Source organism: Nilaparvata lugens, chromosome 2 (assembly GCF_014356525.2).
Source record: "Nilaparvata lugens isolate BPH chromosome 2, ASM1435652v1, whole genome shotgun sequence".
Lineage (NCBI taxonomy): Eukaryota > Metazoa > Arthropoda > Insecta > Hemiptera > Delphacidae > Nilaparvata > Nilaparvata lugens.
In genome coordinates this window covers 37900283-37914529 of record NC_052505.1, presented here as the reverse complement: position 1 = coordinate 37914529, position 14247 = coordinate 37900283, and the positions used below count along the sequence as shown (strand labels likewise).

Here is a 14247-nt window from a genome sequence, read left to right as displayed (position 1 = left end):
TCCAAGTTTGACATTTCTGTATTATCAAATTACGTGCAATGCCCTTGAGACATGGTATAACAGAATCTATCACTCATGTTTCATATATAAAAGTACAAAACTTATGTAAGCTATAGATTTTAATACAATTGAGCAGGAGTACCCACAGGGAGAGTTTAAAAAACTATTTCATTGAAATTCTAATTATTGAGGAGAGGGTCCCATAAAAGGTCTTATGGTGTTTAACATGATCGAGGTCCCCATTTTTTCGAAACTGGAACTAAATATTGTCTGTAATTAGAAGGATGTGCACCCCTGGATTGAACAATATGTTTTAAAATCTATATTAAATTCATACGGCAATACAGAAAGTTCAACCATAAGGAAAAAATATTCCAAATTATGAATTGCCCCACAGGGGAAATATGATTTTTAGTTCTTAATATAAGTTAACTTATCTTGATCATAATAAAGTATAAGTTATTTTATTAATATTCACAATAACACTGTCACAATTTTCAATTTTCATCTTTATTCACTTCATGAAAATGTATGAGAGATTGAAGAAAAGTTTTTAGTAGCTTACCTTACGTACATCCTGGCCACAGCATTGGATATTCTACAAGATATTGGGAAATTCTACAAGATATTTTGTAATTGACTAAAAGTTCAGTGTGCAGTATAGAATTAATTTTTTCAAAGAGGTTCACCGAATATTGTAATAGATATGATCATTATTCTTATAATAAAATAGATTTTATCACGAAACATTCTTTGCTTGAAAAAAATCACCTCGTACTACTAGTACCGTACTGGTATTTCTGTAGATGCATTTTCACCTTCAGGGGCAAGAATTTATTTCAATTTATAGTCATATCAACTAGAATATGAAAAATATTATATATTCATACTGTATCATATCAAATATGATATTTGCTAATAGATATTTTAAGAAGGCTACTTGAATTGTCTGATTATTATATAAAATACTAGTACCCTTTTTATAATTTTTACATAAACACAATGTTTATATCAAAAAGTATAAAGAAGGTACTAGAAATGTCCATGATAATCAAACTAATATCATATATTCAAGTAACACAGAGTCGTTCTTTGATTTCACTATTGTTCTGAATTTCGTTTCACTTATAACTTGAGTTGATTTTCACTTCGTTACATTCAGATTCATTTGTGCAATGATAAAAATGAATCTTCCACGTCTAAATTTCCAAAGTAAAATACTGCAATTCAAAATATATAAAATTTGGAAAAACAACAAATTTATGATTATGAAATAGGCTACACCAACCAGTTTTATCATCTTCAAATTTCAATTGAGTATAGTGGCTGAGTAGCCTACTCTACTATAAAAAAGTACTGAATACATTACTGATACGGAACTCCCACAACTTGGAACTTACAAACATTATCAACCACATACAAAATACAACATTTCTGTAAAATCCACTAGTTAAAATATATCAGTAAATGAGTTATAATTAGGTTGGAAAGAAAAAGGTTGACAGGTGAAGTAAATTAACTAATCCAGTAAAAACTAATTCAATTATTTGGAAGACGGTTCAAGTTCTCTTTATTCATCAATATGAAATCAATCAGAGAATTTTTTTAGAGTAAACTGGTACAAAATCCGATAATTTGTTTCAAATTGTACTGAGGGAAGGAAACAGTGTCTTCTTATTTGTATCAAAAGTAATTGTTGTTGTCGGTTGTCATCTGAATGGAGAGCTTAGAAGTAGTAGGCTGGTGGAGCAGCACTGTATCCAGCTGGACTGGAGAAGGGTGGGGGTGGAGGTGCACTGGCAGCTGACACTGGCTTCACATGTTCGATAACTGGAGATGGGATGCTCGAGTATCCAAAAACGGGTGCTGGAGGCGCGAGAGCAGCGTAGGGTGTGGCTACAGAAACAGGAACAGTCGCTGAAGGGGCAAATGAATATTGAGCTGGAGTGAAATAAGGAGCTGGGGCAGCAGCAAAGGCAGGGGATGAAAATGATGTTGGAGTATAAGCAGAAGCTGCGGGTGAAACAGGTGCTGGAGCAAACGCAGGGACTGTGCTATAGGCTGGAGCTGGCGAGTATGCCGGTGCTGGGGCATATGTTTGCACTGGAACTGAGGCATAACTCGGAACTGCTGGAGCTGGAGAGGAAGCTGGGGCAGAGATTGAAGGGAAGTAGGCGGGTGGCGAGAGAGCAGCAGTCAAGGCTGGGTTCACACAGTGAGTGGGCAATGATGCAGGTGCTGCAGCAGGAGCTGGGCCATAAGCTGGGATTGAGGCATGAACTGGAGCTGGAGTCACAACTGGGGCTGGAGCGAAAACTGGAGCTGGAACAAAGGCTGGGGCTGGTGCATGGACTGAAATGGATGGGTAGAATGGAGCTGGAGCATAAGCTGGGACTGAAGCATGGACTGGAGTTGATGAGTAGATTGGAGCTGGAGAGAATGCTGGAGCTGGAGCATAAGCTGGGACTGAAGCATGGACTGGAGTTGATGGGTAGAATGGAGCTGGAGAGAATGCTGGAGCTGGAGCATAAGCTGGGACTGAAGCTGGAGGATAAACTGGTGCTGGAGCAAAAGCTGGGACTGAAGCTGGAGCTGGACCATGTACATGAGTGGATGAGTAGAATGGAGCTGGAGCATAAGCTGGGACTGAAGCATGGACTGGAGTTGATGAGTAGAATGGAGCTGGAGAGAATGCTGGAGCTGGAGCATAAGCTGGGAATGAAGCTGGAGAGTAAACTGGTGCTGAAGCTGGAGCATAAGCTGGGACTGAAGCTGGAGAATAAACTGGTGCTGGAGCAAAAGCTGGGACTGAAGCTGAAGCTGGAGCATGTACATGAGTTGATGGGTAGAATGGAGCTGGTGAGAATGCTGGAGCTGGAGAGTGAACTGGTACTGAAGCTGGTGCTGGAGCATAAGCTGGTGCAAAACTATAAGCTGGTGCTGGAGCAAAAGCAGGGGCTGGAGCAAAAGCTGGGGCTGGGGCAAAAGCTGGGACTGAAGCAAATGCAGGGGCTGAGGCAAAAGCTGGGGCTGGAGAAAATGCTGGGGCTGGGGCAAAAGCTGGGGCTGAGGCAAAAGCTGGGGCTGGAGCAAATGCTGGGGCTGAGGCAAAAGCTGGGGCTGGAGCAAATGCTGGGGCTGGGGCAAAAGCTGGGGCTGGAGCAAATGCTGGGGCTGGGGCAAAAGCTGGGGCTGGAGCAAATGCTGGGGCTGGGGCAAAAGCTGGGGCTGGAGCGAATGCTGGGGCTGAGGCAAAAGCTGGGGCTGGAGCAAATGCTGGGGCTGGGGCAAAAGCTGGGGCTGGAGCAAATGCTGGGGCTGGGGCAAAAGCTGGGGCTGGAGCGAATGCTGGGGCTGAGGCAAAAGCTGGGGCTGGAGCGAATGCTGGGGCTGAGGCAAAAGCTGGGGCTGGAGCAAATGCTGGGGCTGGGGCAAAAGCTGGGGCTGGAGCAAATGCTGGGGCTGGGGCAAAAGCTGGGGCTGGAGCAAATGCTGGGGCTGGAGCAAATGCTGGGGCTGAGGCAAAAGCTGGGGCTGAGGCAAAAGCTGGGGCTGGAGCGAATGCTGGGGCTGGGGCAAAAGCTGGGGCTGGAGCAAAAGCTGGGGCTGGAGCAAATGCTGGGGCTGGGGCAAATGCTGGGGCTGGGGCATAAGCTGGGACTGGAGCATGGACTGAGGCTGGAGCATGGATGGGAGTTGAAGCAAAGAATGGAGCTGATGAGAATGCTGGAGCTGGGGCAAATGAATGAACAGGTACAAGAGATCTACCTACAGAATGAACTGGTACATACTTGACTTCAGAATGTACTGGTGATGTGTGGACTGAAGCTGGGGAATAAACTGGGGATACTGCTGGAGCTGGAGCATAAGCATAAGCTGGTGCATATGTAGAGTAGGGTGCATAAGCTGCTGCTGGTGAGTAAGCTGCAGAGGGTGAGTAGGCAGGAACTGAAGCTGGAGCTGGAGCAAAAGCTGGGACTGGAGCTGGTGCTGAGGCAAAAGCTGGGACTGGAGCTGGTGCTGAGGCAAACGCTGGGACTGGAGATGGTGCTGAGGCAGAAGCTGGGACTGAAGCATAAGCTGGAGCTGGTGCAAAAGCGGGAGCTGGTGCAAAAGCGGGAGCTGGTGCAAAAACTGGAGCTGGTGCAAAAGCGGGAGCTGGTGCAAAAACTGGAGCTGGAGCAAAAGCTGCATGGGCTGGTGCTGGTACATAAGCTGGTGCTGGTGCATAAGCTGGTGCTGGAGCATAGACTGGAGCAGGAGCATAAACTGGAGCTGATGCATAAACTGGAGCTGGAGCGTAGGCTGGCACAACTCCATGGGCAAAAGCAGGTGCATACTTTGGTGTATGAACAACATGACTTACTCCATCATTGTAAGCCACCTCTGGAATAGGTGCTAGATCTCTGAATTTAATAATTTTCTCATCAGTCAGCTTAAAGTCAGCAACATGTTTTATGAACTTGGATATATTGTGATCAATGAAGTCTTTCTCTTCAATGAAAATCACATAAGGTACCTCTTTCAACTTGAGGATTGCCTCTTTTTCTGGCTCGGAGACAACCACATCAATCACTCCTGGATACCAATCAGCTGGGAAGGTACTTCTTGAGAAGACCAGAGCAATTGGCTTCGAGTAAGTATCAACAGCTGACTTCACTTTTGGGAAAGACTTGATGAAGGCCAGACCCTCTGGTACGTATGTTACTTCTGGTAGAGCTGAGGGCGAAGTCCTGGTTACTACATGCACTGGCTTGTCGATGATGCTTCGGTAGCAGAATGGAGTGCATCCTTGGTCGATTACTGAGTCCTTAATGGCACTAAGCTCTGAAAAAATAGGATATAATTTATTTATCATCAGTTTCGTTTAGAGAACTCGCAAGAGTTAATTGAAATTACACAAAATTTATTTCAAATTAGAATTCCAAAAGGATAAATCCAACAATTTTTCATAAATTTCACAAATACTTTGTTCTTATTCTATATGAGGCAGTGATTAATTTCTGTGTGGAGGGTGGTGATTGCTATGCAAAAGTACAAAAATTCCCTAACAATTGTCTATGTATTATATTCATGTTCATACATCTTTATTGCTCGAACATTTTTCTCATTCTAAAATGGCCATCTCCATAAGTGAACTAAAGCAGAATTATAAAAAGTGAACTAAAAAACTAATAATTTGTAAAAATTGCAGTAGGAATGGGAAAAACTCATTGATTTATTCTACCAACCATATTATTTTCTATTATATTGATAGAACAATACCTAATAAAATATTTGTTCGATTTAAAACCCACGAACAGGCCAAAAAGGTCTATGTGGGCTCTTATATTTCATTAAATAGAGTGAATCCACTTGGGATAGGTGCAATAAGATAAGTTATACCACAGTAATATATGCTAAAACATTGTTGAACTGGATTAAACTAGGAATATTATTATCATAAATATAATATAGATATATATGATAGGGAATAGGATAAGGTATTAATAGTATTATTTGTATTACATATCTCAAGTTGTGTATTTGCTCTGTTGAAATATTATTGCAAATTGTGTAATTTTTGCTGAAATAAATTCAATTCAATTCAAAATATCTTCAATTTTTTTTTGCAAATAGACATTTTCAGAAAGAATCGTCTGTTATACTTGAATAAAATAACATTTAACCGACATTTAATTATGTAGAAAAAAACTAGGTAAACAAGAGAGCAATTAAATTTTATTCCAACCAACATTTTATAATTCCATCATCGACATGGATGATCAAACTAAAAAAACAATAGAAACTGCACGCAAAAAAATTGATGATGAAATCAATATAATCAATGAATTTATCATAAAATGAATAATTGATATTTTTATTGTAATTTGACTGTAATGTAACACTTTGGTTAATGAACAATTCAATTCTTGCTTCAATTAATAGGTTAAATAAATTGACTCTAGATGAACTAATACCAACTTGTTGGATATTAGTTCTATTTGATTTTTACTAATAATACTATATATTATGCATACTCTAACATTGTAATGTCGAATTAATAGAATGTAACCATATTTCACTGTCATAATCCACTGAATATCACAACTAACTACATACCACGAACCTCTTCTTACTGCTTTACTGCAGATTTGAACTCAATCTGTGGAACGCATAATTATTCCCTGGGATGAGTGGAGCATTACCAGTACCGTACATTACTGTAGATAACTGCATTGTAGATACTATTACTGTAGATACATTACTGCTAACGTACCCAGTTAGCAATGATCATCCCTCACATTAAGTAATATCGATCACAGTAATCTGCACCAGAGCCACATTTACTAACAATCCAATTTATTGACCCCTACAATTCATTCTAAACTTTCTATTCTGTGTTTCAATTATGATGAAATAAGTCATAAATACAGTTACTGAGCTTCATGAAGTTATCTTTCTACAAAACGGATTTGAACATTAATAATTATTAAGAGCTTGAATATTTGTATGATAATTCTATGTACTGAATAGCTTGTATTCTTTATTCAAAATTCATATAATATACTTTAAAAACTTAATTGAATTGAATGGCTGCTATTATTTTGAGACTAGGAGGATAGAATGATAATAGGGAGCATAAAAATACTAATGAATGCATAAATATAAGAACTTGAAAACTTGATGGAACTCAAACTAATAAATACTCGAACTGATATGTTATACAATTTAAAATTAATTATAGTGCTAGGTATGTCACCAAGAAGGTTTGGGAAGCTCTGAGCTAAGCAACACTATTGGAAGGAGTGCAGAGTAGAAGAATTGAATTTGATTCAATCACTCAATTTATCTATTCACAAATTGATTGATGTACTTCACAAATTTTCATTTCATTCTCCCCTATGATTATCTATGATATTTGGAATAGATAATAATTATTTAAATATAGTATCGCATAACTTACCGAATACGGGAACAATTTTTTCGGGGACGATGTTGGCCAGAGCCACGCCGCAGAGGGCCACAGCAATCAGTGCAATCTTCATGATGTCTGCTGCCAGAAGCCAATGCCAATCGACACCAAGTGTGCTCGTCACCAACTTGGCCACCGCTTTTATTCCAAGAGAAACTCATCTCAACATTCCGAGCAATAGTATTCGACAATAAACAACAGCCGATAGGTTAATTGGCTTCCACCGCTCCCCTCTCCATAATAATCATCTCCAACAGTTTAAGAGAAACTCAGAAACAATCTCAATCAATCACAAGCACACGCCAAAATATCCAAAATAATCTACTTGTTGTTCATATAGCCATTAGTGCATTGTCGGCACAAGTTTACTTACTAGGCTACTAATTGAAATTAGTCGATCTATTGATCACTTCTAACAGATTATTACCGAGTTTTTTGGAAATAATGTGTAAAACGCAAATGAACGTCAAAAATAAATTTATGAGAACGCAACACACGTAGATTAAGCTGTATCAGAGAGAATAGTTTATTAGAATGGATTCAAGTATTTTTATGAATGAAAGGGTATTTCTCTTCAATTGATTATTAAACGGTAAAAATCAGATTAAATCGTTTCATTATGTAGATTTATTTTCAGGGTATGTCAATTGCTAGTACTGTATGTGTTCAAATGGACAGTATCATTACTTATTAAGTCAAGACATTGACGATCACATTAATAAACAAGAAAAAATGCCTCAATCAAAACATCCCTCTTAAATGTTTTACAAGCTAATGGATAGGACACCAATATAATTATGTGAATGTATTCTATTAAAGTTAATGCAATAATCATGCATTACGTGGTATAACTAATTTACGTAAATTCATCTGAAAGTACTCTTCACTTAAGACTTTACTAAATACTTAGTTACATACAAAGAACTGAGAACCCTAGTTTAAAAAAACTTTAAATACGTATTAAAATTAAAATGTGTATAAAATATACAATATTGATGTTATTCTAAGTGATAGAAAGCGTTCTTCATGCACTACAGAATCACAGACACAAATCAACATAATTTACATAGTAATGTAGTGCATATAGCGAATCTCATGCAACGCATCCTTGTGAAGTCCAACGACAAAATTCAAAGGAGACACAGTTTAACCAGGGAAGACAATATTTATTGAAGTGCAGGTGTGGTGAACAAAAAGAGGCAAATGCGGATGGTCATTGATGCGGGCCCCACATGTCTCATGCGATAGATGCCTCATGCCCACTCATTGCACATTGCTCAGGTTCACCACAAACTCAAACTCAAACGGCTGTTCAGAACAGCTTTGAATGCTACATGGGTCAACAGCACTCGCGTTTTCCCCCCAAATTAACTGCCGAAATTGGATTGAACTGCACTCGGCTACTTTCAATTTCTATATCAATCTTACATCTACAATCTGCATGTCTTAGTAATGATCAGACATCAGAGTATATATTTGACTACCGGTATGTATACTATATCTATTGGCTATTAACTGAAAACTATCTATTGAATAGGCTATGCATTTTATTCGCTTGTATCTTACTAATACATTTATCATATTTGAAAATATGAGACTTGAAGATTAGATTTAACTCTACCGTGAGGCTATTGAATCACTGCACGCTTTACATAGGTTCGCAAATTTACCGTATTTAAACATTTAAATTTAACCGACAAAAGTTAGTTATTGCAGTTACAAACTCGATATGTGCACTGTAAGCTATGAATCGAAATATGTACAATAGATTAGGGTTCATGTCAGTGTTGAGAGTTGAAACTTTTGAGAATGCAGGCCGCTATTTGTAACGTAGTAATTTTTTCAACTTCAAAGATGTGTTTTGTATTCCACATTGGCAATAGGCCATGGCACTGGGTTTTTTAGCATTCCAGATGCCATGGTGTCATCACATACAATCAAAGTCAATAAAATTTTCACCGCCCCGAATATTAAATAATACAAATATCACACAACTTTAATTTAATACACTGTAACTGATTTGTGAGTTCTGAAATTGCCAGAATTTGGAAATATAAAAAATATACGTTACTAGCCGTCAGGGTCGCTTCGCTCGCCGTGTCCGTCTAGCAAGGGGGCTCCGCCCCCTGGACCCTCGACTGGATCGTCCAAAAATGAGATCAGCGGGCTCGCTTCGCTCGCCTACATTTTTCATTTGAGCATGCTTCATTCCATCAGAAAATCAGAGTACTGAGAAAACTCAGAAAAGCTGAGAAAAACGTTGGAAAAACGCTGATTTTGGGCGTATATTGGATGAAATATTAAAGTCACCACATCACAAAATTTTTAAACCCTACCTAAACCTATGTACCAAATTTGAAAATTTTCTGTCTATTACTTGATGAAATAACTGAGAAAATACAAAAAAAACGCTAATTTTGGGTGTATCTTTGGCGTTATTTCAAATTCCTTCTAACACAACATTATTACACCCCAGCTGAGCTTCTGTAGTAAATTTGAACATTTTCTATTCATTTGTTCTCGATAAAGCTGAGAAAGCGCAAAAAACGCTGGAAAAACACAGATTATGGGCCTATCTTTGGATTTTTTTTCAAATCCGTTCTTAGTGCACCTCTAAAGGGCCAACTGAACATACCTACCAAATTTGAACGTTTTTGGTCCGGTAGATTTTTAGTTCTGCGAGTGAGTGAGTCAGTCAGTCAGTCAGTGAGTGCCATTTCGCTTTTATATATAAAGATAGACCAGTGCTGTAAGTTTGTATTAAACTTATCACAGTATGATTATTTTATAAAAAGTTATTGCATTGCTTTTTGGAATGAGAGAATGCATTGCTTCTCGGAAAGGTTTCTTGTAAGATTATTTTGGTCTTGCCGTAAGATTGAAGTGAAATTAAAATATTTTCGCTTTTTGCTATAATATTATCTTGTTTCAATGATTTTGCGTTTTATCCATTTATTTGTGTATTTATTTATAAACTTATTGGATTCAACTTACCAGAGCGATGGATCATGAACTTAATCTCCGAATTTTAGACATAATCTACCGTTAAACATGTTGTAGTACCTAATTCCACAAATTAAATATTAATTCAACACCAACACTAAACACTTTTATTAGTCCTAGTACTTATTAATTACTTTCACCACTAACAAGCAACTAACTACAACACCTAACCTTAAAAGCAGATGTAGATACTGCTACTACTCCAAACCAAATCAGATGTTTTTTTTTAAATACTTAGCAAAAGTGCAGTATCTGACATCTGCTTAGCGTGAGTGCAGCAACTACGTTTAGTTACTGCATTTCTGCTTGGCAATCATAGTATACTACGTTTTTTCTAAGTTTTTCAAGGTTGTTTCTGTAGATATACTGTATTTCATTTGCAAGAAATTCCCGTTCAGAAATAATTTACTGCGTTTCTGCTCAGTTGACTAGATAGATCTCGTTAAGACGAATCCATTGATGTATATAACTCCAAAACACAAATTTTGTCACTTACTGCACTTTTGCTAAGGAGGGTAGAATAGTACACCTAATTATTTATTGCATAGACCATTAAAATTCGAATGTTGGCTCTACTCTAATCTATTGGTTCTACTTTGAATTTTAATGAACAGTAATTCTGTCTCTCAAAGAATGAGAAATATTTTTGCTTCAAAGTAAATTAAAGTCATTTACAAAAATAATTTGTTTCATATCTCCCCAGAAGAGTTCGATTTTTGTATTGGATGGAAGCGTTGTGTTGAGTGACGCAGATAAGATGAGAGAGGACGGAGAGGTGGACTGGGATGTTGTTTGCACTCTGCGTTCGCGGGCGGACGGAGACGAGAGCCGGCGTTTTCGGGAGATGCAGTAGAGGTAGAGTACAGAGCAGAGGCTTGGGGCTTAGGGCTTGGGTGGCAGCAGTAGCGGCGTATCGATCAGTGCAGAGCACTAAGGGTTGAGGGCTAAGGGCTAAGGGTGGTTGCTGTAAGGGCTAAGGGCCGCAGGTGCGTCCACGCCTGCCAATACCCTACGCCGCCACCCTACACGCGGCGATATGGCATGCCCCTACTCTGCCTCTTACCATGGCACAGTCCTTGGGGAGGTCTACGAACTCTGCTCAGTTTTCACTTCTGACAGATGAAATTTGATTATTTTTCAACCATATTCCCTTTCATTCATTTATTAGTATTTTAGATGAAATAGTATAATTTTTGAACAGCAATAGTTGTATGTTTTCATCATATTGCACATTTTATGGTGTATATCAATAATACATCCAATTATTTCCACATACCAACCATTTAAATTCGAATGATGGCTCTTATTATCACATTGATACAAGATTTTACAGTAATAAATTAATATTGAACAAAAATCTAAATAGGTGAAAATCTAAAAATCTAAAAAAATAGAAAGTAAAAATGAAAAGTATAAGTAAAAAGTAAAAATCTATCAAATCTTCTGGAGGCTTCTGCACACATTAAAATATTAGCGGAGGCAACTGATACAAGTAGCCTACGCTATCTTTTCTCTATGATATTGGTTACAGTGAGAATTGCAACGAACATAGAATAATTTTATCTAGATTACGTTATGCTGTTGGTGAACATGAACATGACGATGCTTTGTAGAATATCGTACATCCACAATAATAGATTAGTCCTATTTGTTTCAACTAACTACCGTAATTTATTATAAAGCTTGTTTATAATAACTGGAACTAGACCTGTGAAGTATATACACAGAAGTAGCAATTCTCACTAGTCAGTATATCAAAAAAAGGATAGATAGAAAAATGAAATGCAGTATCATTATTCCAAGGAATTCTAAAATAGGTTGTCGGTTCCTACTTCCTAATGAGTATTCTTCTCAGAGATATGATTATTTTAAACATTGGAGAGAGATTATATAATTAATATTAAATAGGTTTTCATCACAGTAATACAATATTATTTGGTGTGTTCCCACCAAAATGTCAGAGCAAAAATAATATTCTATGTCATAGGATTTCAATTCAGTGCAACTTCGTTTATCCGGACTTTTGAAGTAAATATAAATCTAATTAATCCGGAGAATTGAACAAAACCATGACTAATTTCAAGTCTTCTCTGTAGTTCCTCGGTTACTTTTGCAAGGTATAATTTTGGGAAAATAATTTTCCCGTCCTCGAATTAATGAATTAATTCTTGCACAGAATTCTCCATTTCTTTCATTCCATGGACTGCGAAATTTTTTTCTTGTACTGGAAAAATTATAAAATAGGAATCTCACATCAATTCATTTAATGTTAGAGTCGATTCATTATTATTCAATCTTATTTATGAAAGAATACTCCTTCAATATTTTAAACACTAATTAATAATTCGAGCCGTTCACACTACTCTACCAACAACTAGCCCATTGTACAGTTTTCCAATTCAAAAAAAAGTTAGGATGAGATACACTCAATATGAACGGAAATTCCAAAACCATTAGTTTATTAGGTAGCGAGGTAAAATAAAAGCTGAGGAAGTGAGAAAAAGAGTTGTCTATTGTTAGTGTGGTGCTGGAAGGCCAGCCAGCGCCAGCGCCCAGCCACTTCTTCGGCTATCTGGAGTTAGGTGGTTGGGGGGACACACTTTTATGGACCCCTTCCAGCGTCCTCTCAACACCCCCTCTCACAATATTTCTATAAAACTTGTGACGCTCTCTCCTCAAAGGATGTAGCGGGAGGAAGTGAGATTCCTTTCGTACAGTCAGCATTTCTAACAAATAGTTTCTCATTGAAACAATGCTGACAGTATGATGTGAATGGGAGGCAACAAACCACCCGCACAGCGCTTTGTCGGCGCACCTTGCTTGCATACAAAACATGTGGAGAAGATAAACAAATGGTGGGGTGGGGTGGGTTCATTGCGGGGCGTGCACAGCTGACGCGAACAGAGGGGACCTGTGAGCAGGATGCTCTCGTCCCGTATCGATACGCGACATACTGCACTGTATCACATGCACCAAAAAGGTTTTAATTTTTATTTTTAACAAGACCTTTGAAACACGGTCCTCCCCACTGATTCACTCTACTAATCCGTTCTTTCCGCTATCAATCGAACTGTTGTGTCATTTTAATACGTGTATTGATATTGATATTCATATTCAATTTTCCAAGGAATCAAACGAAAACTCTTATCTTGAACTGTAATTATTTGAGTTATCATGAAGTTCCCATAAGCTTATGTGGGAAGCATCCGCCTCGAAATATCGAAATCGCCCTTTACTAACTGTAAAATAGGACTATATTCGATTATATTATGCTTTTGGTTAATCGTGGGTAGCTCAAAAAAAATTAAGAAGTCTACAGTAATAATGAAATAGAACTGATTAGTTCAAACGATTATCTTATCAAATAGCTTACTGAAAACGTTGAATAGTGGTATTATTTATATGATAGCAGCATGCTTTAACTACTTCTACTAAGCGGCTAGGCGCTAGGTAGGCCTACTGTAAATCCTCATGATTACTGATTATTAATTAGGACCAATAACACTGGCTGTGCTTGAATACAAAAATTAAAAATTTGAAGAAACGATTTAAACTATATCGGTATTCGACGAATGAAAAGTTACGAGAAAATTTAAGAGAAGCGTTTTTCCCCATTGCCCTTAATTACCCTTAGTACCACAGTACTAAGTAGCCCTCGGGCTGAAGAACTCGCTATCATTTAATTGTAGAAGCTAAAGTCGATACTAGGAAAAGAGATGAACGAAGAACTATTATTTTGAATACATGCAACTGACAGCTTTGATGTGCTCTGATATCTGACTATGCATTAATATCAAAAAGAAAATGTTTATATTATATGATTTAATAATTATTATAGATACTGAATTATATAATATGATTAATCATTTTTACAAAACAGATAATTGTGTAATTATAAATATTTGAAGTGAGAAACTGTATTTAGCTGGTCTTTTGATCCTATAAAATTCTTAATTAAACCTATGATTGAATAATTTTTAGAGATGTTCTAAGTCTGTAAATATTCATGGTAACTAATCCTACATAAAATCCATCTATCAGGTCTTAACTCAATTATATCTCATTCTCAATTCATCATCAGGTTCATTCTTGTTTGCTATCCTTGTTGGCATTCTTTCGATCTTTATAAGTGTCCATGTTTTTATAAGCTTGAGTTGAATGAGTTTCTTAGGTAAAGAAATCTAATATTAAGTCACCCTTCCAGTTACAATGGTATTACAATAGGCCTACATGACTTGACGACCATTTGAGAACATATTTTTCAAGTTTTATTCTTTGATCTTTCGATA

General features: G+C 37.5%; 1 protein-coding gene across 1 annotated transcript; it reads right to left on the bottom strand.

The window, feature by feature from the left end:
• Window positions 1–1543: 1543 nt before the first annotated feature.
• On the bottom strand, window positions 1544–7101 carry LOC111050780 (extensin-like). The gene is made up of 2 exons (XM_039421147.1): window positions 6947–7101; window positions 1544–4827 (listed from the first exon to the last, which is right to left on the bottom strand). Exons 1-2 carry the CDS (start codon window positions 7026–7028, stop codon window positions 1727–1729), a joined length of 3183 nt encoding a protein of 1060 aa, XP_039277081.1. The 5' UTR covers window positions 7029–7101; the 3' UTR covers window positions 1544–1726.
• Window positions 7102–14247: the final 7146 nt, after the last annotated feature.

Excerpts from the sequence above, each read along its gene's own strand:
- LOC111050780 (XM_039421147.1), bottom strand. The coding sequence starts at position 7,028 with ATGAAGATTGCACTGATTGCTGTGGCCCTCTGCGGCGTGGCTCTGGCC. Across the intron at positions 4,828-6,946 it reads AAAAATTGTTCCCGTATTCG|AGCTTAGTGCCATTAAGGAC; the intron begins GTAAGTTATGCG and ends CTATTTTTTCAG.